Source organism: Siphateles boraxobius, unplaced genomic scaffold (assembly GCF_051911475.1).
Source record: "Siphateles boraxobius isolate OS27281-9 unplaced genomic scaffold, OSU_SipBor_1 2, whole genome shotgun sequence".
Lineage (NCBI taxonomy): Eukaryota > Metazoa > Chordata > Actinopteri > Cypriniformes > Leuciscidae > Siphateles > Siphateles boraxobius.
The window spans coordinates 14836029-14861196 of record NW_027508810.1 but is presented as its reverse complement, the minus strand read 5'-3'; the positions used below and the strand labels follow the sequence as shown (position 1 = coordinate 14861196).

At 37.6% G+C, this 25168-nt stretch overlaps 1 protein-coding gene across 11 annotated transcripts in view; it reads right to left on the bottom strand.

Moving 5' to 3' along the window:
- Positions 1-25168, bottom strand: part of mid2 (midline 2) — a 164586-nt gene that overhangs the window by 12808 nt on the left and 126610 nt on the right. For 7 of the 11 annotated variants that reach the window (XM_077236040.1, XM_077236038.1, XM_077236037.1 and 4 more), the window contains 7 exons: positions 23076-23141; positions 21445-21540; positions 12276-12383; positions 7388-7536; positions 6219-6346; positions 5937-6080; positions 52-213 (listed from right to left, as the gene is read on the bottom strand). In XM_077236040.1, the coding sequence (XP_077092155.1) occupies positions 52-213; positions 5937-6080; positions 6219-6346; positions 7388-7536; positions 12276-12383; positions 21445-21540; positions 23076-23141 (853 nt within the window). The remainder of the gene's footprint in view (positions 1-51; positions 214-5936; positions 6081-6218; positions 6347-7387; positions 7537-12275; positions 12384-21444; positions 21541-23075; positions 23142-25168) is intronic. The other 4 variants (XM_077236045.1, XM_077236042.1, XM_077236043.1 and 1 more) reach the window with 1 other exon arrangement.

Below are 25168 nucleotides of genomic sequence, written 5' to 3'. Positions count from 1 at the left end.
GATTGACCACTAGCATGAGGTTCATTGATCCTCGCATCGCACTGGACTTACTGTTGGTTTTGAGGCGAGCAGGTTCACTGTTTCTGCTGCCTGCCTGGTTGATAGCCTTGACGAAAAAGATGTAACGGGTGCCACTCTGCAGGCCATGGACTGTGTAGTGATTCTGCTTGATATTGGGCACAATCATCCAGCTATCTACAGAGTTATACAGACCTGTAAGGCAAGAGAAAGAGCACAACATTAATGACAGAAGCCGGTGCAATAATCACCACGTGCAAATAAATGCTGGAACACATTGTGATTCTAAAAAGGGAATGGTACATATGAAGTTCATTATTGGAGGCTTGTCTATTTCTGTTTGATGTGAAAATACATATAGCACACGTTCGGAGAGAGACTCTGGATGTTTGCCTCAGGCAAGTAGAGATGCCTCCCCAAGCCAGTCTCTCATGGTGAACCATTTAACCAGAATTCCTTTAGGAAAAATTAACACTTCCATTAAAACCACTTGCATTGCCACTCAAGGTATGCCAAACGTGTGCCAGACAAATAACGGCAAGTACTTAAAGGATTAGTTCACCTCAAAATGAAAATTTCCTAATAATTTACTCACCCCAATGCCATCCAAGATATCCATGTCTTTCTTTCCTCAGTGGAAGAGAAATTAAGTTTTTTGAGGAAAACATTTCTGGATTTTTCTTCGAATAATGGACTTCAATGACAACCAGCGTTTTGAAGTCCAAATCAATGCAGTTTCAAAGGTCTTTGAAGTGCTTCAGCAGACAGTGCATGATCGCAGCTGAGGAGGGGGGTCTTATCTCGCGAAGCAAAAAAAAAAAAAAACTTTTTAACTACAATTGTTTGGATTGAGCTGATCTGCAACGCGCCGGGAACTACGTCATCCCGTTGAAAGGTCACTGTCGATGTCGCGGCGCCGGCGGAAGTACCGCCCTACTGTTTACAAAGCGACAAACACAATTTTAACTATCCTCCTTCGCATGGGGTGGTACTTCCGCCGACACCAACGACATTGAGCCTGACCTTTCAACGTGATGACGTAGCTCCCGGCACGTTGCAGATCAGCTCAATCTGTACAATTGTAGTTAAAAAGTATTAAAAAGTAACACATTTTTTTTTGAAAATGACCTATCTTTCGCTAGACAAGACCCTCCTTCTCAGCTGCGATCGCGCACAGTCCGCTGAAGCACTTCAAATACCTTTGAAACTGCATTGATTTGGACTTCAAAACCGTGGTTGTCATTGAAGTCCATTATTCGAAGAAAAATCCAGAAATGTTTTCCTCATAAAAACTTAATTTCTCTTCCACTGAGGAAAGAAAGACATGGATATCTTGGATGGCATTGGGGTGAGTCCATTATTAGGAAATTTTCATTTTGAGGTGAACTAATCCTTTAATATAAGTACATAATACTGTAACTTCAGTATCCACAGTGCCAACCGATCAATTATGATCCTTCAGTCTTGACTATATTCACAATACAGCACCTTACAGTACCTCACGGTTATTATACACCAACAATATATTTAGCCACTGGCCACCCTGCTTTCTAGAGCAGTATTAGCAATTAATAAAAATCCATATCATTCAACCATTAATGAAAACAGCTTTCAGCCGTTAAAAATATCCCTTTCGCAAAGACATTCACTGCATCATTCAGCTGAATGTAAACCACATGTCTAATGAATTGTTGCCTGCTTATAAATGCAATTGCACATTATATCTGGATGTAAGTAAATGATCACTAGATAAAAAAGAAAGCAAAGCTTGTAAAGTATTAACCATTTGCTTCCAGCATCTGCATGTAGCTAATATTTTTTCATGAGCAAAAATGTCATTTGATCCATGTCCATAACAAAAAGGCGTTTGATGTTGTTGTTTGATGAATCGAATTATAATAACAGACTACAATATGCTGCTTACATTGTAAATTCTCCGCTGTTGCTTGACATTCAGAGGGAGAGAGACTTCAAAGTGGTTCAGATGAAGGTATGTGTCACTGGCTAAAAAAGAAAAAAGCAGTGTGAATAGGGATCCTAGACTGTGCATAAGTGAGAGTGTGTTTGTGTGTGTGTGTGTGTGTTGGCAGATGAAAGGGAGCCAAAACACAAGACTGGAACGGGCTGCTCCTAATACTGTCGGCAAATCTAAACTAGCCTTTGATGCTTCTATTGTGTGCGTGCATGTGTGTGTGTTTCCATGACTGTTCCATGAGTTTAGATGTCACCAATGCCAATAGGACACATAGTTAAGAATTAATCCTAGTGCATACGAGTATGTATGTGCATGTGATATGATTCCACATGGACGCTTTTTCCTACACCCAGAAAAAAACATTCGGTCACATTCACTTCAACAATGTCCCACTTCTCATCGGTGGCCACTGTGGACTGTGTCTTCATTTCACATTCTTGGGCGGCTCTCCAAAGCCCAGCTTATGAATATCTTAAGGTACAAAGACCTAGGCTTTGGCAGTAACCGCTGTCAAATAATAACGCCCCAAAAAACAACCGAAACCCTGCAGCAAGATCCACCTTCTTACGATGGCCAACGACACCAAGCAAACATAATATGACACATAATCAATATATGGCTTACCAGTACTGTAATTATATGTGCTTCTAAATTCACTTCAGATATAAGATGAGCAATATCCACCACCAGGGCTGAGGATGAATCATAGAAGCAGGACAGGAATATTGGGAATATTGTGAGAATGTCACAATTGGGAATATTGTGAGGTGTGCATCAACCAGAAAGCTGTGTTCAACTTTAAGCATGATATTTAAGCAATAAGGTAAGATACATCTTCAAGAGTAGATTTACATCCTTTCTAAATGATAAACATTGTGAAAACAGCTGAAAGTCACTCCAAAATCTGACAGCGAAGATTTAGTGATGTATAAAACCATTGCACAAATGGTCTAACTTTTCCTAAAGGTGTAGTACTGGACCAACAAATTGTAAGTAAGCTAAAACTTGATTCTGTCTAGCTTCTATACTCATGCTGTCCTTCTAAACACATTAGTTTGACCTCAAATAAGCAAACAATATATTTCCTATTAATATTTGTCCTTAGAATAGATTTTATAGGTCTTTTTCTTACATGTCAGAGCTGATTGCAGTTTCTTCATCAAAACCAATTCATATGAACTCCACAATCAACAATACTTACCTCTGAGAATGAATAAACATATATTTGACAGCTAAAGGTCACCAGCTGTCTGCAGCGGCACTAAACCCATTAGCAGACCAGAATACAATATAATGAAATATGTGCAAACTAGAAGTTATAAATAAACAGATAAAAATTAAAATGTAGATAAAAGATCAGGACTGGACAAAACCGTTTGGGTGATTATTGACATCCACTGTATATAGACAATATAATCTATACAGTATATATTGTATATATTAGTGCGGCCAAAGTGATTAATCACATCAAACAAAAGTGTGTATTTACATAATATATATATATATATATATATATATATATATATATATATGTGTACTGTATATGTACTGTATATACTTAAATCTCAAAATATATTCTTTTGTGTTGCACAGAAGTATGCATCCCTTTAATTTCTGATGAACTGATATTACATACATGCTGTAAAAAATTGAAAATACCATTTCAGTCCTACTTTAAAATGTCACGTTTGTTCCAATGTTACTTGCCATAACTTTGTAATTACTTGCAGTTTCTTTTGTGAAATTTACTAGCAATTTGTGAGTGAAAACTGTTTCAAAGTAAATCCTACCCATCATTTTTTTTAGTGTAGTAGCTGACTGTTAATGCAAGCTCTCTTACGGCCAACACACTCTCACCGCTCTCTGCGTGGGTTTGTCTATACACAAGACTTCTTGGGTTTTTCAAGGTTGCAGAGCATATTGAGCTCATGTTTTGTGAGGACATGCATAATCAAATGAGTTTTGAAGGAAAACAAGACAGAATCAGATGACCATAATAGTAATTTGTTACACTGGTTTGACCTCATTGCTGTTTGCAACAACTGTTAGCTTTACAGTTGTTCGACCACATGTTTCCTGGCCCTCGTAACATCCACTTCTCTCCCGTTTTCTATAAACCACCCATGAGTCACGGCACGCATCCCTGAGCTAGAGGTGCGCACGTCAGATTAGGTGATGTGGCCCGTTTCCTCCGCAAGGACAGCGGCATTTGCATACTGTTTGCCGCAGGTTAGCATGCCAGTCTGGCGGCTTGTATCAATATCAATCAATGTCACAATGAGAGCGGAGCAAAGAGCATTAGCTCGTGTCAGATCTCATCAGGGCTGATGCCAGGCCAGTGCCCTCACTTTCCCAGGCCTGACGATAAACCTGAACCGCTCTTTCAACAGCACCTTGAACCACTCTCTTCCCAAATGACAAAGCAAAGAAGCTTTCCTGCATCTAAATGCATTTTACAGCTAGTTTTGGCTAATGCATATGAATTCTAGGTATGTTTAATTGATCACAAAAGGTTGGCTTTCCAGTCATGGCAGCTGTGCAATTACACATTATTGGACTTGAGTGCATTGCAGGGGAAAAGTATTGATTTTTACATAGCACATGACTGTTATTTTGTATGTCAAAAGAACGCTTCTGGCATGCATACTGACGGATCACAATAAATGATCGTTATGAAAAAGATCCTGCATGTTATCCAGCCTGAGACCTTAAATATGATGCTTTTACTGAAGGCTTGCGAAATTTAATACGCTTTTGTTAAAGGGAACATAAAACAACCCATCAATTTCACCGGCCTGCAAACATGAAAAACAATAACAAAACGATATAAAAATATGATTCCATTAAAAATGCCTTGAAACTACGCGTGATTGAAGCTCCCCACAGAAGGAAATCCATCTAAAGCCGGAGTATGTTTCGGAGTCACTTTTCCTGACTTGGCCAATGGCTGAGAAATGCATGAGCAAAGGCTCACATTTCTTCTCATGGGAGTGAAGAGTATGCATCTAAGAATTGGAGCATTTAGGCATCCGCATTCAAAGAAGCAATACCGTAAAAAGGTCTGGGAAGAAAGCATTGCTCTCCATTTCTGCGTCTGTTTGTTTGTATCCTCCAAGGAGCCTGCGGTAGCTCTGTGGATGTTCCTGGGCTTCTAAACTATCAGTGGTTGAAATGAATATACTGTTATTTACTGAAGCGGGTTCAATGGGAACTGAGAACCAGGTTTGATGCTATGATTTCTTTGGAATTTTATGGGTGTATAGCAGTAGTTTTGGGGCTTCAAAATAATGCAAAATATGGAATAAAATGCTAAATGTAACTAATAATATATAAAAAATACAATTATAAACACTACTGTCGAAAAGACTGTAAGATATTTTTTTTAAATTAAAACTTTTATTCAGAAATAACATTAAATTGATCAAAAGTGACAACCGATTTCAAATAAAATTGTTTTAATTCATCAAAGAATCCTTAACAATGCATTATCACGATTTCCACAAAAATATGTTTTAACATTAATAATAATACATGTTTCTTGAGCATCAAATCCGAATTTTAGAATGATTTCTGAAGGATCATGTGACACTGAAGTCTGGAGTAATGTCATTACAGGAATAAATTACATTTTAAAATACATTTAAATAGAAAAAAAAAGAAATGGTATCTTTTATTGTAGTTTTGATCAATGCATGATTGAATAATTGAATAAATGTAGCCTTGGTGAGCATACAGGAATTCTTTAAAAACAAAAAATCTTACAGAATCCACACTTCTGAAAGGTAGTGTATATATATAAATAAAATAAATTGAACCCCTATTTAGCCTTTGTAAAGTCACTTGATGATACTAGAAGCTCTAATGTAAAGGTTGTGTATTGAAGCAAAAGCAGTTGAAAAGTATAAATGAGGAATTGATGTGCAAGGCATGTATTCAGACTCACTGATGAAGTTGGTCTGGCCAGTGTAGATGGTGTACTGAAGCTCATAGGAGGTGACGCTGAATTCATCTTCAGAAGTCCAGTGCACTGTAATGGTGTCATGAGAGGCTGTGCAGAGCTCTTCACGTATAGAGGGAGGGTTGGGTGCTGGAAAAGAAGGCAAGCGTCAAGACAGGACGTATTGATTTGTTTCCGCAAAAAGGATGACTGATGTAATTCTGGCCATGTATTCATTAACTTTACACTAGATACAAGGAAAACACTCAGATTTCTCACTGTTTTTACCTGTCAAGTAATCCAGTCCTTCCAGGATTTTCTTTTCTCTGGAGAAATCAAGGGCAAAATTGTCAAAAGCCTGGTTCAGATTGACATCTGGGATGAGGACCTGGGAGGAGGCGGTGGCCATGGCAACTCTGGGTGGAAAGAGAGGCACTGGCAATTAATTTATAAATGTTTCTATTTTCAACAGTCTATTTACAGGCAGTAAGGCTGGATGGGATTTCACCTAAAGTGACAGAATTATAAACAGCATCTGGCAGCACTCAAATGCAGAGAAATGTGTGCGGCAAATTCAAATAATATAGAAGACAGTACAGTCAGTAGGGATACCTAAAACCACTGAAATTTTAAGGTTCTTGATAAAAAAAATAAAAAAAAGGATTCTACAGCAAACAAGCATGCTATTGACCACACTCTGCCTGTTTAAATATTAATAAAAAATATAGTAATAATAACACATACATATATACACAGACACGCACGCATATATATATATATATATATATATATATATATATACACACACACACACACACATATATAACACATATAAAGTAATCAGTCACAAATACAGAACAACAACAAAAACATTAAGCATTTTTTTTTGTTTCATTAATATTATTATATACCCAGCATCAGGTCTATTATGCTGCATTTACACTGTCTAATGCACAGATATGACAAACTGTTTACATGCATTGCTCACCGAGACAGGCATTTTTACCAAGAAGTGCATTTGACTGTTCTCATACACTGTCGTATCACTGTAAGGCATGTGCGCTTGAATGCATGCAAGCATTTGAAAGCTGTCAGTCGAGACTCAATATCCTAACAGTGAGTATTGCAAAAAGCCAGAAAGGCAATTGGAGAAATGATGATCAGCCTTATAATAGCAAAAGTTTGATAGATGGCAGTCAGACGGCACCAGAATTATCCCAATTTTGTAAAACGCATGACACCACAAAGTCTTTCTCCACACCTGATGCGTCATAAATATTGTTAAATACTGAGTCCTGGAGGCATATTTTGTATTATTGTGAATATAAACCACAAGCAACAGCGCTGAAAGGAGGGGGCGGCACCAGGTAATGTGCAGAGTAGCTGAAAGTTGCCTTCACGCTGGCAGCGGTAAGTAGTGTTGGTGTGTGTGTGTGTGTGTGTGCGTCCAGTCTCACCTCTCGGCCACGTTCCTGGCCGTCTGGAGGAAGCGGGTGTGGTCGTTCTCCTTCAGGCTGTGCTCAGCCTGTGTGATGAGGGCACTCGAGCGCTCCAGACACTGTCTGCAGTTCGCAATCTGCTGAGCCAACTTCCTCAACTTCATCACCTAAACCCACACACAAGCCTATTACAATCTATTCACAGTGTTATGTGAGAGATATATGTATGGGGCTGTTATCGCAATTTGCTAAGCTATTAATATTACATATGTTTAAAAAGGATTTTTTTTAAATCAAAAAACTCATTATCGCTCGCCCCTTAGCTCATCATCAGAGCTAAATGAGCTCTTTGCTTTTTTGTGTAATTACAGCAGAGAAACAATAAAGTGATGGATTCAAATTCTCGAATTCTTAAAAAAAACATAGAACACTCTTTAAAGACTCATATAAATGTTGAATTAGCACTGTTAAAAACGTCCGAAAGGAAAATCTAATGCATATTTCATGCTGTATTGGATGTCTGTGAAAAAAATTGTGAGCCAAATCAATTAGAGAAAGTCTCAGAGATGTTATCAAGAAAAGAGTATGGCCAAATTCAGACCGCTGTACAAAGAATCTAATTTAATGTTGAAATAGCTTTAAATGTTTAATATTTCTGGTGTCTGGCTGGGTAGCTTTTCAGATTTTCCCTGTCCTTGTATAAAATTCATCTCTCTGCATTAATATAGAACTGATGAGTGGTCACAGGTCAGCTTATTTCGGCTACCTTACAAGGACTTAAAATGTGGCTTATCCAATTAGAATTGACTAATATTAGATTCACTGTGTTTCTGATTGTGCTTAGTTTGCACTGATCCAGGCTTACTGTATCATACAGTTATACTACCGTTACAAAGTTTTTTAATGTTTCTGAAAATGTCTTGAATATCAAATCATTGCTGTTTTGGGAGCAATTGTGCTACTTAATATTTTTGTGGAAACTGTGATACTTTTTTTTCAGGATTTTTTGATGAATATAAAGTTTAAAGTAACTTAATTTATGGTTGATTTTTTTTTTTTACAAGATGAATGTCTTTACTGTTACTTTTGATCAATTTAATGCATCCTTGCTGACTAAAATTATTATTATATATATATATATTTTTTAAAATGACTGGGCCCAAAGTTTTTAATAGTAGTGTATACGAATATATTTTGGTTTGTGTCAAGATTCATTACAAAAATAAATTAATCAAATGTAATGTTGTGCATTTGATCAGCAAAACATATATAATTATCTAGATTTTCCAAAAATAGACATTACTATATCCCATGCTTCATTATGAAACATACTGAGTTGAATTAACAGAAAAAATAAAAGAATTTCCAGCTATATAAAGCAATCTTATATATACCATTGGCATAATATAATATATTCAATAGCATGAAATAAGATCTTGCTCATACCGCCCACATTACCTGACCACAGATTCATTATGAATCAGCTTTTACTCATATAACCGCATGGTTCATGTGCGTATAGTACATTAGATTTTCTTTTGCTAGACATTAGCTATGCTTGTTCAATAAGCCAGTTAAATTGGTTAAGCAGGATCTAGCCTATGTCACAGTGCGATTCAATAGAGGAATGAGATGTTTGACAGGAAGGAATCATTGGAGGCATTCAGATAAACCAAGAAACAAGGAGATAATAAAACGTTGCTCTGTGCCGCAGTGGATTGCAATAGATCAAATCCGAATCTGACCCCATTTCTTAAAAACAACTTCAAATGATTCGCTTTGATCAGATGGTTTACTGCCAAAAAGTTTCGGAAATTTCAGGACGGCATTAAAGAAGCTGGACTGCATCAGAAAAATAAATAGAAAATCATTCAAAAACAAACCAGGCTGAACAGGTAAAGCCTTAGATCAAATCTTACAGTCGCTTTGCATCTGGGTTTATGATTTCAAAAGCCTCCTTAATACTACAGTTACAGGCACTTTGTGCTGGAGCTGCATTACTGATGTTTGCAAAAGGCCAGACATAATCTTATGTTGCAGGCTGTGCATGTCAACTTGGGGCTTCCTCGCGAGAGTACATCACTGAAGGCCTTACGTAGACACTTCTGATGGGGATTACTGCATTTGTCTGGGACTCTCACATCACACTACCCTAAAACAGAGAAACACAGGCCCTGTCTCGTAGCCGTAGCTCAAATCCCTACTTGATAAGAGTGTGAATTCAGGCTGTCAAGATAAAGTGCCTGTGTGCTGAATGCTCACTGTCAAACACAAAACACTATACACAGATGAACTGGAGCACAAAATCTGACTCTTCAGTTTTGGTAAAGAAATTTGGACAAAAGTATTTTCCTACTGTAGTGTAAAGCAATGTGCTTATGAAATATTTATTTAACCCTTAAACAGGCAAGAGTGGAAAATGCTAAGCAAAAAATAATTTCATGTCATTTTTTATATCATCTGGAAAAAATATCCAAAAGATTTTTTTTAAAATTTGATATATTTTGGATTTTATGAGTTGTATCTCCTGAGACACGTTGCCTGATTAGGGTATAAAAAGGACCAATGTTAGCTGTTAACTGTTACTGCCACTGCATGTTTAAAACAACTATATCCCAAACTTCACCTGATCTAATGTTGACAAATGATATATCATTCGAAAGCTTACGAATTCAAGATTCAGCCTGTGGAACCGTTTTGGACATTGCGTTCCCATAGAAACGGTACTCTAAATTCTTTTATCGGGCTCCTCCCCTTTTGGTCATCGTCATGTTTCATAATTTAAGATCAAATATTTTATAATCTTGACAAACATGTATTGTCAGAAAGGTCTTAGTCTCAAGGTTCCATATTTTGTGACAGAAGTGATATCTGGACAGACATTTATTAATTTGTTATGGCAGAATGCATACAATTAAATTCAATGGAATGTAAGTCACCCGGTGGCTATTTTTAGTATTATGCCTAAACAAAATCTCATGGGAACTTCAATTTTTGTGATGTCAATTCAAATTTGGAACACAACTTGGTTAGATATATGGCTTTGATTTTATAGTAAAAAAATATTTTATAAAAAAGAAAAAATATTAAGTACAGTATATTTGATTTACTGTAAGTTTAAACTTCCATAACTTTTTCATACTTTCATTTTCTTAAGTGCGTTCACTTCAACAATAATCTGCTGACTGTTTTCTTTAAAACAAGACCAAGAATTTAGGTCTATATTCCAAAGCATTCTTGAATTACAATCATTTATGTTTGAATAGTGCATTTTAAATAGAGCTAGTTTAATCCCTTTTTTATACCCTAAACAGTCAACATGTCTCAGGAGTCACATACATTTCAAAGCGTGTTAAATAACAACATGAACAACATATTACTTAATTTTCTCCTTCAGCATCTTAAGACAATGTTCACAATTAATGTTAGCAGTATTCTTTTTTTTCAGAAGAAAAGTAAGTTATATTTAATATATATGTACTTATCTCAAAATCTGAATGTTCTACACCACTGGCAAATTATGCGACCAGCATACTCAAGACAGACCAGGCTGTCATAAGTGATAAAAGGATTTGATGAAAAAATCGTTCTTATGCCCCCAAAAAGACAATAAAAATATCTTGTGAGTCACGTTGCCTGTTTTAGGGTTAAATTCATTTTACGGTACACTTATTTTTACTGCATTTACTGTATATGCATAAAGTACTGTAAAAATCCACCTTTTCTTCGTAATTAATGCAAATTAACATTCCATTGTTTACATTTATTTTTATTTTGGCCCTTGTAAAGAAAAAAAAATTCTTTAGTTTAGCATTAGTTATATTCCTAAGTGTCTATTTTTTAGTGTCCCAGAGGAGAACAGTGCTGTCCAGTGTTCTGGCCTGCTGTTTATGTTTTTGCTGGTGAAGATTTTCGAGGCCCGGTTTCTGTTACACAAGGGAAGCTTCTTAAGTGATGCCACATGGCCAGGGTCCGCTTCAACCAGCCAAGCTTCCTGTCATAACTTCAACAATCCTTTTCAAGTAGTATCTTTACACTTCACTGCAACCTCACTCGACGACCACCGCACTTTGGCCTGTGGACTTTCTGACAAGATCTCTACAGCCTGATGTCCTCACAGCCATATTATTACTCATCTGCAACAGCTTAACCTTAACACACGCTCAAAAGGGGGAGTTTTTAATTCACACAGGGAAAATATGCTGTGATTTCCTCAGCTTTTTCTCCATCTTGTCATCAGGCACATCACCTATCTCTCCGCACAGCGTAGGGCCCAACAGAGCCTGACAGTCTCTCTCTTGCTATAACAGGGGTAGTGACATGTTCTGAAAGATGTGTTAGAAATGTCAACTCTGTATTTGTGCGCCGTGTGACATATTGTCGAGAATCAAATTCAAATAGGTTTCTGAAGGCTTGAGCTCTGAAAATCGTTTTCTCTGCCATGTGTGTTTTAAAGGAAACATTCACCAAAAAAAGTCTGTCATCATTATTTGCCCACTGTCAAGTCATTCCAAACCTGTATGACTTTCGTTCTTCTGTAAAAGATGTTTGGAGGAATGTTTCAACTGTTGTGTGCATACAATGAAAGTCAAAAGGGTACAGAACAACACTAGGCCCCCACTGACATTCATTATTTTTTTATTCCCCCCCCCCCCCCCCCCCAAAAAAAACACTGAACCATTTTTCAAAATATCATCTTGAACGAGTGTAATTAAATTATGAAATTTCCATTTTTACCTGAAAATGAAAGAAGCTAAAAAGTTTTAGCTTCCACCTTGATATTTACAAATTGAAAAGCAAATCGAAAACCTTCCTAAATATTATCCAAGAGATACAAGTCTGACTTAAAATTACAATTCTGGCCGCACTAATCTGTCTCGCTGGTGCAAATAGAGACAAACTGTACCTTGGATTCTTTGATCTTGACAGCAATGACCTGTTTCCTCTGGCGAATTATCTCCACCAATTCATCACACTCCTCCACCAGCTTGGCTTCATGCATGGCTGTGTTCACCTGCAGATAAAAGCAAAGAGTTGCATAAAGAAATACAATGGCACTTAATAAGTCCACTGGGATAACTTTTACCCAGCGTCTCTGCTTCAGTTTATGCAAAATGTCCTGTCTGGAGTGATGTGGACCATGTCATTACGGAAAGGAGACATTTCAGACATTCCTTCCTCAGATCATCCCTGTAAGTGATTACACAAGGTAGTGATATCCCATCAAAAATCAATCACTGTACTACCCAATCAATACACAAAGATTATTATTCAAGATTGATCCACTTCATTTGTGTTTATCACACACGCACACACTTAAATAAACAGATAATACAACAATTAATTCACACCATTCTTTATTACTGTCATGGCTTCGATCCCATTTAAAAAGATTATTTTCACAGGACAGCCCATATGTGCAGTCCATAAACTCATCAAACATAGTAGGGATGAACATTTTGGCCGATACCGATAACCGAAAATTCTTTATATCTGAAAGCCAATATATTGGCCGAATTCTTATGTAATTTTTGAGAGCCTGATCACAAAAACAAAAGTCTCACCATTAAAAGCCATGTCCCAAACACAGAATTATAATGATGTTCTCATGATAATTTTATGTAGTCTATATGACAGACTTGCTGCACATGTTGCACTGAACTGTATTTTGAAGTGATTTCCATCATATTTCAAGTAATTCAAAACCATCATGGTGAACAGTGTGCATCTGAAGTGTCTCAGCTTAAGGAAATAATCCATTATTTATCGGCTTTGATATATCAGACAAATTTTCTTATTAGGCCGATAACGATAACATTAAAAATGAACCGATATCGTCCGAAGCCGATATGATGGCTGATATTTCGTGCATCCCTAAAACATATGCATCATTATATTCAGAAAAATGCTAACTTTAAGTCAAAATGCCCAATTTAACACCCAGTCAGTCTATCCACAATGAAAGATTGGTATTTTGCACAAAGTTGAAAATGTATTATCATTTAGATGATTCGCTGTCATCGATCCCACAATGCCTGGTACAATTCTATTGCTCAGCTGATCTAGAGAATAGATATATATAAAAAAATAAAATAAATAAAAACAGAGGACACATATAGTTAGTCTGAAGCACAGCAACCTTCTCTCCCTATCCACCACTATCTTTGTGAGTTCTGGCTCAGTGAACGAGTGCAGTGATGGATGTCTACTGCTGTTTATGTGTTCCTTATCAGACCTCTTAGCTAGCCGTCCTTCCACTGGGGATTAAACACATCCCCATAGCTTTTTTAGGGACTATAAAGGACTCTTCTGATGTTGGTAGGGAAGTGATGCGTGACCCTACTTTACCGTGGCGCCCGCACCCTACTGGCCTGCCATAAGTCAGCAAAGACCCTGAAGGCTGACTCGCACTTTGGCAGATACATGCTAACACGTATAAAGTGTGTCGCTGCGCACAGACACTTTGTCTACACATTTAGACTGGCCTGGACAGGATTAATGTTTATTGGACACTACAGGAAAGACTCTATCATTGTGGATTGGGGTCTTGTACCAAAACAAACAAAAAATAGTCTGCAATCCCTTACAAACACTTATGCGGAGTCTTTAAGGGAGTTTAACATGGATTGGCATGGGGCACTTTCCATAAGATCATCTCTCAATGCAAATCAAACCAGCTATTAGCCTACATGAAATTGCACCATGCCAATCTCTAGGTATGGTGAAGGGAATGTGATGATGTCGGGCTTTTTTAATTCCAAAGGCCAGGGGAACTTTATCAGGATGCATAGTATCCTGGATCCATGAAATAACTGGCCTTTAAAAATAAAAATCTGCTGCCTCTATGGGAATTTAACATAGGGTTGTCCTGACTTACGCAACCTGTATTTTAAGGAAGAACATTTATTTATTTACGATACATTATTCATTCACAAAGAAAATTGGTGTCCTTAAAGGTTGGAATTTTCCTAATTTTTTAAATTAAGGCATTAAGATCAATTTCCAAAAGATTATTTTTTTATTCCTCTTTTTCGTCAACTTTAGCATGGGTGTGTTCACTTATGCTAGGCACTGTGTATATATATATATATATATATATATATATATATATATATATATATATACACACACACACAGTCACACACTGCATTACTGTATACAATTATATAAATAGTTATGTAATATAAAACATAAAAAAAAACATTCATTACTACTTTTAATCTTGTTATCCAGGATTCTTAAACCCAGATACATTTACCTGAGAAGCAAACCTGAGTTATACAATAATAAAACAAGACAAAATTGTCTACTGAGTAAGAAAACCATTTTTGCAGTATTTCATTCCACAAGCACAGGCTGTGGAGATTTTTTTTTTGTGTGCACATTTAACCGTAAAAAAGATTCAAGAATGCCTGCACATATTTACTGATGTTTTTTTGGACTAAGCACAGATGATAATGTGCACTGCATGTAATGACTGCCGCAAGACCCATTATTGACGAAACTCGTCAATTCCTGACCTTTATCTCTTCATATTGCCACATCGTTAATCTGCTAATCCACATGGCGGGAAAGACACTGACCGCTATAAAAAGGTTGTTAATGAGCTCCAGCGGTTCAGTTTGGGTACATAAACAATCTAAAGACTGTTGAACAGATGTCACTGAGCAGAGGTCTGTTTTTTGTGGCAGCTCTGATTACTGTGTATCTTTCCCATATGCTGACAGCTGGGGCAGGTCTGAGTGCTCTAAGTGCACGGCTGTACAAGGCGCTCCTATGGGGCCTGTCTCATCACCGGAGAGTCCAAGTGGCCCTGTTAAAAATGGATGAGGGAGAGGCATATGCATCACAGCGTGGCGGCCCTCACCACATTGCTGCACACATGTACACTCGGTGGAACAGCAACAAAACAAAGTGTCCCTTTGCACCACAGGGCTAATAACCCACAGTGGCCCAGAGAGAGCACCTGGAATGTCAAGCAAGGGACTGATGGAGTCCAGGCTTCAAATCACCAAAGCTAAAATGGAAATTCCCATCTGAAAGTGCAAAGTTCCCCAGACACCTTCAGTCCCCTGACAGCATCCCTCATGAGTTATTTATACACAGACTCGCTTAGGACATTTCCTAAAAAACTTTGTCTAATGGAATCCATAGATAACTTATACTGCCATATATAGGTTATGTTTCATATAACGCTTACAAAGACGGCTGTAAAATCTCTGCAGATGTTCCTCTCATACGACACAAACGCCAAAGGGTCTATTTGATGTGTGTTTTCATCTGGATAACGTAATTTGTAGAGAGTTTGCATCTGCAATACATTGCATTCATTCACTGTTGAATGCTAGTTTAACTATATTCAAGCAGATGTTTCTGTGTGAATCTGCTTTGAGATTTTCTGATGTTAATAGATGTAACCCTTAACATAGAAAGTGATGCGTTCCAGATGATGCCCTTATTGACAGACATCTTAGAGTCATACCCAGCTATATACTATAGGGGAAAGTTACAGATTCAAAGTAATGATGTGTGTTCAATACACGTTGACTCAAGTCAAAGTTTTATACAAGTTTAAACTAACAACTGAAAACTGCTTATGAGGCTGAATACGCTGCTTAACTTGAATGATCCACATCAAAAAAACAGACAGCTTCCTGCATCTCTCATATTGGCTCTCCTGTGAAAATGATTGACAGGCAGAAAGCATCTCAAAGTCTTTTGGTTGGCTAAATTGGGAAATTGGGGCATTTTTTTAATTATTCCATAAATAATTTATAGCACATTCACATTCTATTATCAGCATATGTGGCAAAATGTTCGGCCACAGTAATGCACTTACAATTGAAACTCAACTATAGCAGCATTAAAAGGGATTTAAAGAAATAAACAGAAATAAATGTACATTTTGCCATAATTTGCCATATTTCTTCTGTGGAACACAAAAGAAGATATTTTGAAAAATGTTTCAAATGTCTTATATTTAATGAATGTCAATGGGAAAAAAAAACCAAAACCAACAACAACAAAAATACAAATTTACCTTACTGATCTCCATTGTAAGGAAATAGAACAACATTGATTTCTCATAATAGTTTCTTTTGAGTTCCACTGAAGAAAAAAAGTCAAAGGTTTGGAGCAACGGTGAGTACATGATGACACAATTTTTATTCTAATCAGAAATGTGAAACTTGTAATTTTTGTTAAAGCAGTTACATAAATCATTTAATAAAAATATTCAGAATTTGAGAAGTAAAGGTGTTTAAATGGCCCAGAACTAAACTCCACAACTGAACTGAATATACTATGTACTTTGTCCTCCTGACTACAAGAGTAAAGAGCAAAATAGCATCATTTAACTGGCTGCTTGAAAAGTAAAACTCTAGATGTTGCATTTTGATGCACATTTTCTGTTCATGCCAGTTCATATATAAACTCAAAGGAAGAACGAAGTTCACAGCTGAGGGATTTTGGGTCAAACCTTCAGCATTTAATCCCCAATACATTTAATTTGCAGTGTCCCTGAAATCTGCTTTAACATTATCACACCTCATTCATTTGATCCTCAATCATTTACTGTGCCTTTCAAATAAACATGACAAAGCAGGCCTGGCCTTCAAGAGACATCTGCTGATTGGCAAGCTGTTCAATGATTCTTCTAAAACAGTCAGACCTGAATAATGGATCTAGACTTTAATAATTAAGTGGAAAATCACACGGAACGCAGTTAAACTTTTTTTTTTTTTTGGATTGGTTTAACGGTTTTAAATCACCAAGAGGGTGTTCAACTCTATAATACATGTAGCTGGGGATTCAGTGCAGAAAGCTGTTTTTAAATGCTTCAAACTATACGCCCTCTTCCACACTCACTCAGCTGAGTTGTGAGCTACATTCTTTGTGTGCTCAAAGCAGCCTTTGCCATGCACAGATTTTTTATGTGCGGTTCAGCTGAGGTTAGAGACGTGATACGCATGCAGTCCCCCTGGGGTTCAACAAGACGGATTCAGCTAATGAAGTAACAATGCCTTGTCACCTGCTTTCTTTTCTCAAACGGCAAGGACAACCATCTGACAGAGTCATTAAAAAGGATGCTCACATTTGAATTTCCCTTGTGCCTGATGTCTTAATGCTGATCTTGAGTCATTTTTGGAGTAAGAACAACTTCCTCAGCCGATGTTCAAGGTGACATTAAGAAAGGCCCTAAATATATCCCTGGTGCCTTGTTTGTCTAGCTTTGATCCAAAGATAAATACTAATTGACTTTCAAAAGAACCGTTTATCATGTGTGCCGATGTGTATGCATAAATATGCCACATCACTACCAAACAGCAGCTGCAAATATAGACCATATGCACCAGAGAACAAGTGCGCAGCCATCTTAATAAAATTGTGTTTGAAGTTCCATTTTTGCAATAGCTCTATTTCTATGACATCGCTGTCGAAAAGTAATTAGCTAAGGATGTGGATTTACTTATTGTAGAGTTAACAAAAGTTATCATGAGCACTGTAATGTTTGAAGCGGATGTCATTAGAAATGTCAGTAGAACGATAGGTTGATTCATCAATCTGTAAGATATTACATTCATGCTCTGGAAAAACAAACCGGAAGTTCGAACACAACGAGCACAGCACTGAAAAGGGGCAGGGCTAAGCATGTAACATCATTGTAACATCAATAATAAAAAAATAAAAAAACATTATAAAATATGTTAATTTGGTGCTTAAGAAACATTTCTTATATATTAAAAAAACAGTTGTGCTGCTTAATTTCTGTGGAAATTGTGATACATTTAAAACAAAACAGCATTTATTTGAAATAGAAATCTTTTGTAACTTTTATAAATGTCTACCTCACTTTTGATCAATGTATTACATTCTTGCTGTAAACTACTGAACGGTGATATACGCACACACAGTTATACAGGTCCTTCTCAAAAAATTAGCATATTGTGATAAAGTTCATTATTTTCCATAATGCAATGATAAAAATTAAACTTTCATATATTTTAGATTCATTGCACACCAACTGAAATATTTCAGGTCTTTTATTGTTTTAATACTGATGATTTTGGCATACAGCTCATGAAAACCCCAAATTCCTATCTCAAAAAATTGGTATATTTCATCCGACCAATAAAAGAAGTGTTTTTAATACAAAAAAGTCAACCTTCAAATAATTATGTTCAGTTAGGCACTCAATACTTGGTCGGGAATCCTTTTGCAGAAATGACTGCTTCAATGCGGCGTGGCATGGAGGCAATCAGCCTGTGGCACTGCTGAGGTGTTATGGAGGCCCAGGATGCTTCGATAGCGGCCTTAAGCTCATCCAGAGTGTTGGGTCTTGCATCTCTCAACTTTCTCTTCACAATATCCCACAGATTCTCTATGGGGTTCAGGTCAGAGTTGGCAGGCCAATTGAGCACAGTAATACCATGGTCAGTAAACCATTTACCAGTGGTTTTGGCACTGTGAGCAGGTGCCAGGTCGTGCTGAAAAAATGAAATCTTCATCTCCATAAAGCTTTTCAGCAGATGGAAGCATGAAGTGCTCCAAAATCTCCTGATAGCTAGCTGCATTGACCCTGCCCTTGATAAAACACAGTGGACCAACACCAGCAGCTGACATGGCACCCCAGACCATCACTGACTGTGGGTACTTGACACTGGACTTTAGGCATTTTGGCATTTCCTTCTCCCCACTCGTCCTCCAGACTCTGGCACCTTGATTTCCGAATGACATGCAAAATTTGCTTTCATCCGAAAAAAGTACTTTGGACCACTGAGCAACAGTCCAGTGCTGCTTCTCTGTAGCCCAGGTCAGGCGCTTCTGCCGCTGTTTCTGGTTCAAAAGTGGCTTGACCTGGGGAATGCGGCACCTGTAGCCCATTTCCTGCACACGCCTGTGCACGATGGCTCTGGATGTTTCTACTCCAGACTCAGTCCACTGCTTCCGCAGGTCCCCCAAGGTCTGGAATCGGTCCTTCTCCACAATCTTCCTCAGGGTCCGGTCACCTCTTTTCGTTGTGCAGTGTTTTTTGCCACACTTTTTCCTTCCCACAGACTTCCCACTGAGGTGCCTTGATACAGCACTCTGGGAACAGCCTATTTGTTCAGAAATTTATTTCTGTGTCTTACCCTCTTGCTTGAGGGTGTCAATGATGGCCTTCTCGACAGCAGTCAGGTCGGCAGTCTTACCCATGATTGCGGTTTTGAGTAATGAAACAGGCTGGGAGTTTTTAAAAGCCTCAGGAATCTTTTGCAGGTGTTTAGAGTTAATTAGTTGATTCAGATGATTAGGTTAATAGCTCGTTTAGAGACCCTTTTCATGATATGCAAATTTTTTGAGATAGGAATTTTGGGTTTTCATGAGCTGTATGCCAAAATCATCAGTATTAAAACAATAAAAGACCTGAAATATTTCAGTTGGTGTGCAATGAATCTAAAATATATGAAAGTTTAATTTTTATCATTACATTATGGAAAATAATGAACTTTATGACAATATGCTAAGTTTTTGAGAAGGACCATATAGCCTTTGATTTACCATCTTTGTAAATCAAAGGTTAATAAGAATGTAATAATGACATGAAAATGATATGCTCACGGTATGAACATTCACAATGTGCTGTAGAAAAAGTATGTGATTTTGTAACATTCATCGGCTGGAGTGCCCCTGAGAGCCACTAGATGGCACTCCACTTCAGATTTTTGTTATTCCCTCACAACTACATTTCCCATAACTCACTGCCCGGTCTAATCATCACTGATAACATTCACCTGTATGTCATTACCTTGTTTAACTCACCCCTTATAAGCCTGGTTTTCACATTCACTCACTGCATAGTTTTGTATGTTGTTGCACTGCATCTCTGAGCATTTCTCTGGTTCCCTGTATTTCGTTTTTTTGACTCTCTGCCTGCCTCTGGATTACCCGTTTGCCTTGTTCCCAACCTTGTGTGTTTTGTTTGTTTGGACTGCCTTCCTGTGCTTGACCCTTTGCCAATGTTCGACCACGATTCTGGATTACTCTATTAAACTGCATTTGGATCCTCAACCTTGTCTCGGAGCAGTTCGTGACAGATTTAATAACAGCCTTGCAACTGGCCGTATTTTATCACATTCCAGAGATTTTTGTAAGTTTTAGGCTGACACTCTAAGACTCTTAGACATCATTCTGCATTTAGTGCTGAACTTTCTCCATTTATAGAAACATTTGTCTTACTGTGGACCGATGGCTAACTTTTAGAGAGATTTCAGTGTTCAGCTTTAAGCAAGACGAAATTCTTAATCTTCAGTGCTCGGACATCTCTTTTGTTTGAGTTGTATAATTGTGTGCATATATTACTTAAAGCAGACTGTGTGAGTGTGTGTTTCGATTTGATTTGGTTGAAGATAAGATCAAATATATGCAGGAAACCAGGTAAATCTAGAAGGTTTTCATGCATAAAAGTTAGGAATAAAGATAAACCAAATGGGTATATCTATAAATAAAACAGAAGAAAAACAATAACAAATACAAGGGAATACTTTTCTGTTTACAAGCAACTGTCCACACCTCTGATGAGCTGTACAGCAGGAAGTCTTTTGCCTATTCAAGATTTTTTTTTTCTAAGTTTATGTAAAGTTTATGTCTTTTATTCACAAAATCACAAAAAAATCATATTGCTACAGTCTTGGAGGCTTTTCTAGCCATTGGCTCAGCAGTTAAATTAAAAGAAAATTAATGTCAATACAGGACTACAGGACAAGCCATGCAAAAGCTGCTCATACAGGCGACTACTGGAATGTGAATTAAAAAAAACATTCATTGATACATGAAGAAAACCCACCCAATCACATAAAACATTCATACAAACACAGAATCATATAACTGCAACAATCATATCTAAATAAATAACTTAACTATCAAACATACATTCATATTTACATTCTGTGTTGTCACTAAAAATAAAATGTAAACTACTTTCTTTGTATAACTGTCAAGAACATCTGCAGATGTGTGGAAAATAACTGAAGGTGGAATGAAATGAGTATGATGATGATGGTGATGTGAAGGATGAAGATTTTGCCTGGACTCACCTCTACCTGTTGACAAATCTGGATGAGTTTGGCCATCTGGTTCTCCAGCTCACTGTTCCTCTTCACCAGATTGGTTAAGTTATTCTCAAGGGTTTGCTGTTGGAATGGCAGAGACATGGCACTTAGACAGAATGAATCACTCTTTCTGTCTGACACAGACAAGCAATTTCCTTTAATCCCATCAAGATATTATATATACACTACAGTTCAAAAGTCTGGAGTATTTTTAAAAAAAATAAATTAATACTCGGCTTATTCACATATTAAATTGATGAAGTAATAAAAAGGAATGTCCCTGAGCAGCAAATTAACATAATTATTATAATGATCATGTGACACTGAAAATTTAGATTTGCCATCACAGGAATGAATTACATTTTAAAATACATTAAAATAGAAAACAGTTCTTTTAGATTGTAATAATATTTCACAATATCACTGTACACGAATAAGTGACTTCTTGCAAAAACATTAAAAAAGTCTTACAGACCCCACACTTTTGAATGGTATTGTATAAAACCTAATTGTAATATAATACTTTTATGCCATTAAAGGGATGACAACAATGACAGAATGTTCATGAACTATCCCTTTACTATAACATTGAATGCACACTTCCAAAATGCAGTGCTGCTCTCAAAGGCTTTAAACTGAGTTTTTTGCAGATTTTTTTTTTTTTTTTTTTACCCACTGCTCCCGATCTGTCTTTTTCATGAATTAAGGAATGACAATGTGCGGAAGACAATGTTAGTGTAGGTGCACATAGATAAATCATACAGAGTCCACAGAGATCCCACAAAGACGGATTAGATTCAAAACAAGCAACTAGCAGCAAATTAGTTCCACACCACAACCACTAATAGTCACTAACGAGAAACTGTGCGCGCTGGGCTGAGACTTTACACTGGGGTGGGGGGTAGTGTGTCCTAATTCATGAGCTCTGATATGTACTTTGTAGAAACAGGTTTGTAGCAATTAAAGTGTAATAAGAGGTTTGAGGTCAGAACTTGTGTCTTTGGGTCACTGTGAGATCGTTTCTTTAGCTCATGAAAAAGGGATGGTGAGGTACTGGCATGTCAAATATTGCACAGGAACGGCTTTTTACACTACATACGAATGATTTATGAGGCTGTTGAAATTCATTGGTTCTGAATTGTGTGACCTCACAATGGCGAGAGGTGGAGAACTATGTAATTAGTTAAAAGAGTTGTACATGCTTTACTCAAACACATGTTGGAAAGATAAAAAGCGACAACTCGAAGAGAACCACCCTGCCATGCTACATGAGCAGCGGTACGAAGTGATGACCCCCACAGTGGGATAAATGGAGAGAAAGACATGAACACAGCGCTGAGATGAACAGCTGATATTAATGACATGAGAGGACACAAAAAGAAGCCAAAACGGATTGAAAGGCAGGAGCGATGGGAACAACAACATCGGCAACATTGGCATACAAAAGCGAGAACAGAGCCCTTATGTTCTCTTGTTTTGTGCTGTTTGGCTATTCATGCATATGTGATGCAGCCTGACCCTGTCCACCTGCACATCCCGCACCCCCCATCTATGGTCTGAAATACTGTCTTGCACACATCCAGTACATAGATTGTAAAAGGCAGCCGGTGACTCACCGCGGCGCTTGTCTTTGATGCCTCCATAACCGCTTCAGAAACTCTGGCCGGGCTCACTTGAAAAGCCTATGAACACACACACATACACACAGAGCCTTACTGGTGTGGCCCACTGATGGACGGAAGTATTATTGCCCCTGCTCTGTCCGACGACTGGTTTTCATCCTCTCTCGTGCTTTATCTCTCTTGCTCTGAAGGGGTAAATGGGCTGGAAGCATCTCGGAGCAGGTGCCTATTCTCTGTGCGCTGATAGCTTGCTTTACTCAGGGGCTTGTTGCATCAGGCAGTCATGGAGGTGCTTGTTTGCTTGGTGTGTCAGCATTTTAAAATTCAAACTCACACGGCAAGGACAGATGGGGGTCATTAATTAAAGACTGAGGAGTCGAGGATGATTTATACATCAAAACCAAGTATCACCTCCCAGTAGACAGAAGACAAGCTGCCGGGGGTGTATGAGCTTGGAGCCCAACTGGAGCAATAGAGAGAGGGAGTTATAGCAAGAGGATGGAAATGAAAGGAAGGATTGAAAGGAGGAAGGAAACAAATAAAATAAATAAAAGGAAGGAAGGATTGAAGAAAGAAAGAAATCGATAAAATAAAATAAAAAAACAGGAGGAAATAAACAAAGGAAGAAACGAAAGAATAAAAAAGAATGCAAAGGGGTGGACAGAAGGAAGAAATGAATAATAGAAGGAAATGAAAGGAAGGACTGAAGGAAGTAGGAAAATAATAAAAGAAAGGAATAAAGTAGGAAGGATTGAAGAAAGAAATAAAGAAAGAAATGGAATCAAGAACTAAAAACAAGGAATAAATTAAAGAAAGAAAGAAAGACAGAAAGAAAGAAAGAAAGTAACAATAGAAGGAAAGAATAAAAGAAAGAAACAAGGAAGGTTAAAAAAAGAAAAAAGGAAGGAACAATAGAAGGAAAGAATAAAAGAAAGAAACAAGGAAAGAATGTTAGAAAAAGAAATGAATGAATAAAATAAAAAACAAGGACATTAAGGAAGGAAGGAAGAAAACGGAATGAAGGACTAAAAGAAAAAAACTGAAGAAATTAAAAAAGGGAGGAAGAAAGGAAGGAACAATAGAAAGAAAGAATAAAAGAAAGAAAGGTTGGAATGAATGAAAGAAAAAGAAAAACCAGGAGGAAATGACATAAGGATAGGAGGAAATGACATAGAAGGAAATGAAAGGAAGGACAGAATGAGGTAGAGAAGAGTAAAAGAGTAAAATAAAGAAAGGTTTGAGGTAAATGAAGTAAGAAAGAAAGAAAGAAAGAGAGGAATGAAGGAAGGAAGAAAGAAGGAGAGAGAGAGAGAGAGAGAGAGAGAGAGAGAGAGAGAGAGAGAGAGAGAGAGAGAGAGAGAGAGAGAGAGAGAGAGAGAGAACAGCACAGGCCTAGTGTGGTTTGGGTTGAACAAGTCTGAAGAACACTCATTAAAGCAGACACTAGACTTCAATAATACACAGAGCCATGCAAGAGGAACACAGACCAGACACAGAATGCAGCCTAGAACAAGCGCAGTGCTGCAGTACACAACACACACTGTGGAATGACTGGCAGAAATAAAGCAACGAGTGAGTGAGAGTGAATGATACCAAGGAAAGGACATACTATCTAGGCTGCATTTTGGGGGGATTTTACTAACATTGACTTAGGTCTGCTGATACTGTAATCAATGTCTTTTAATAGCACCCGATTCACTAAAAGAATCAAACAACAGCTTGTTCGGAAAACAGCTCTCACACCAACCACATGAATCAAACTCGGTCGGAAAGCTCTAGTCCAAATGATTCCCAGTTTGACTAGACCTTGTTTTCAGATAAGATATGATCCCAGATACAGGGGGAAGTGGAGATGTACAAGATATTTGCGGAGTTGCCGTTTGATGCTCGCACTGTAGGCGTTACACGCTATAACAGGCGTGCGCCGCGTCCATTAACTTCTGGGTCAGAGCGACAACAACAACAAATCCTGAAACAGAATTACATCCTGAGGCGAGAAAACAAACTTCAAAGTGGGTGTGTTTAATTATTCCGTGATCCTCTCTTCTTGTGTTTTTTTTGTTGTTGAAGGAACACAATGCGGAAAC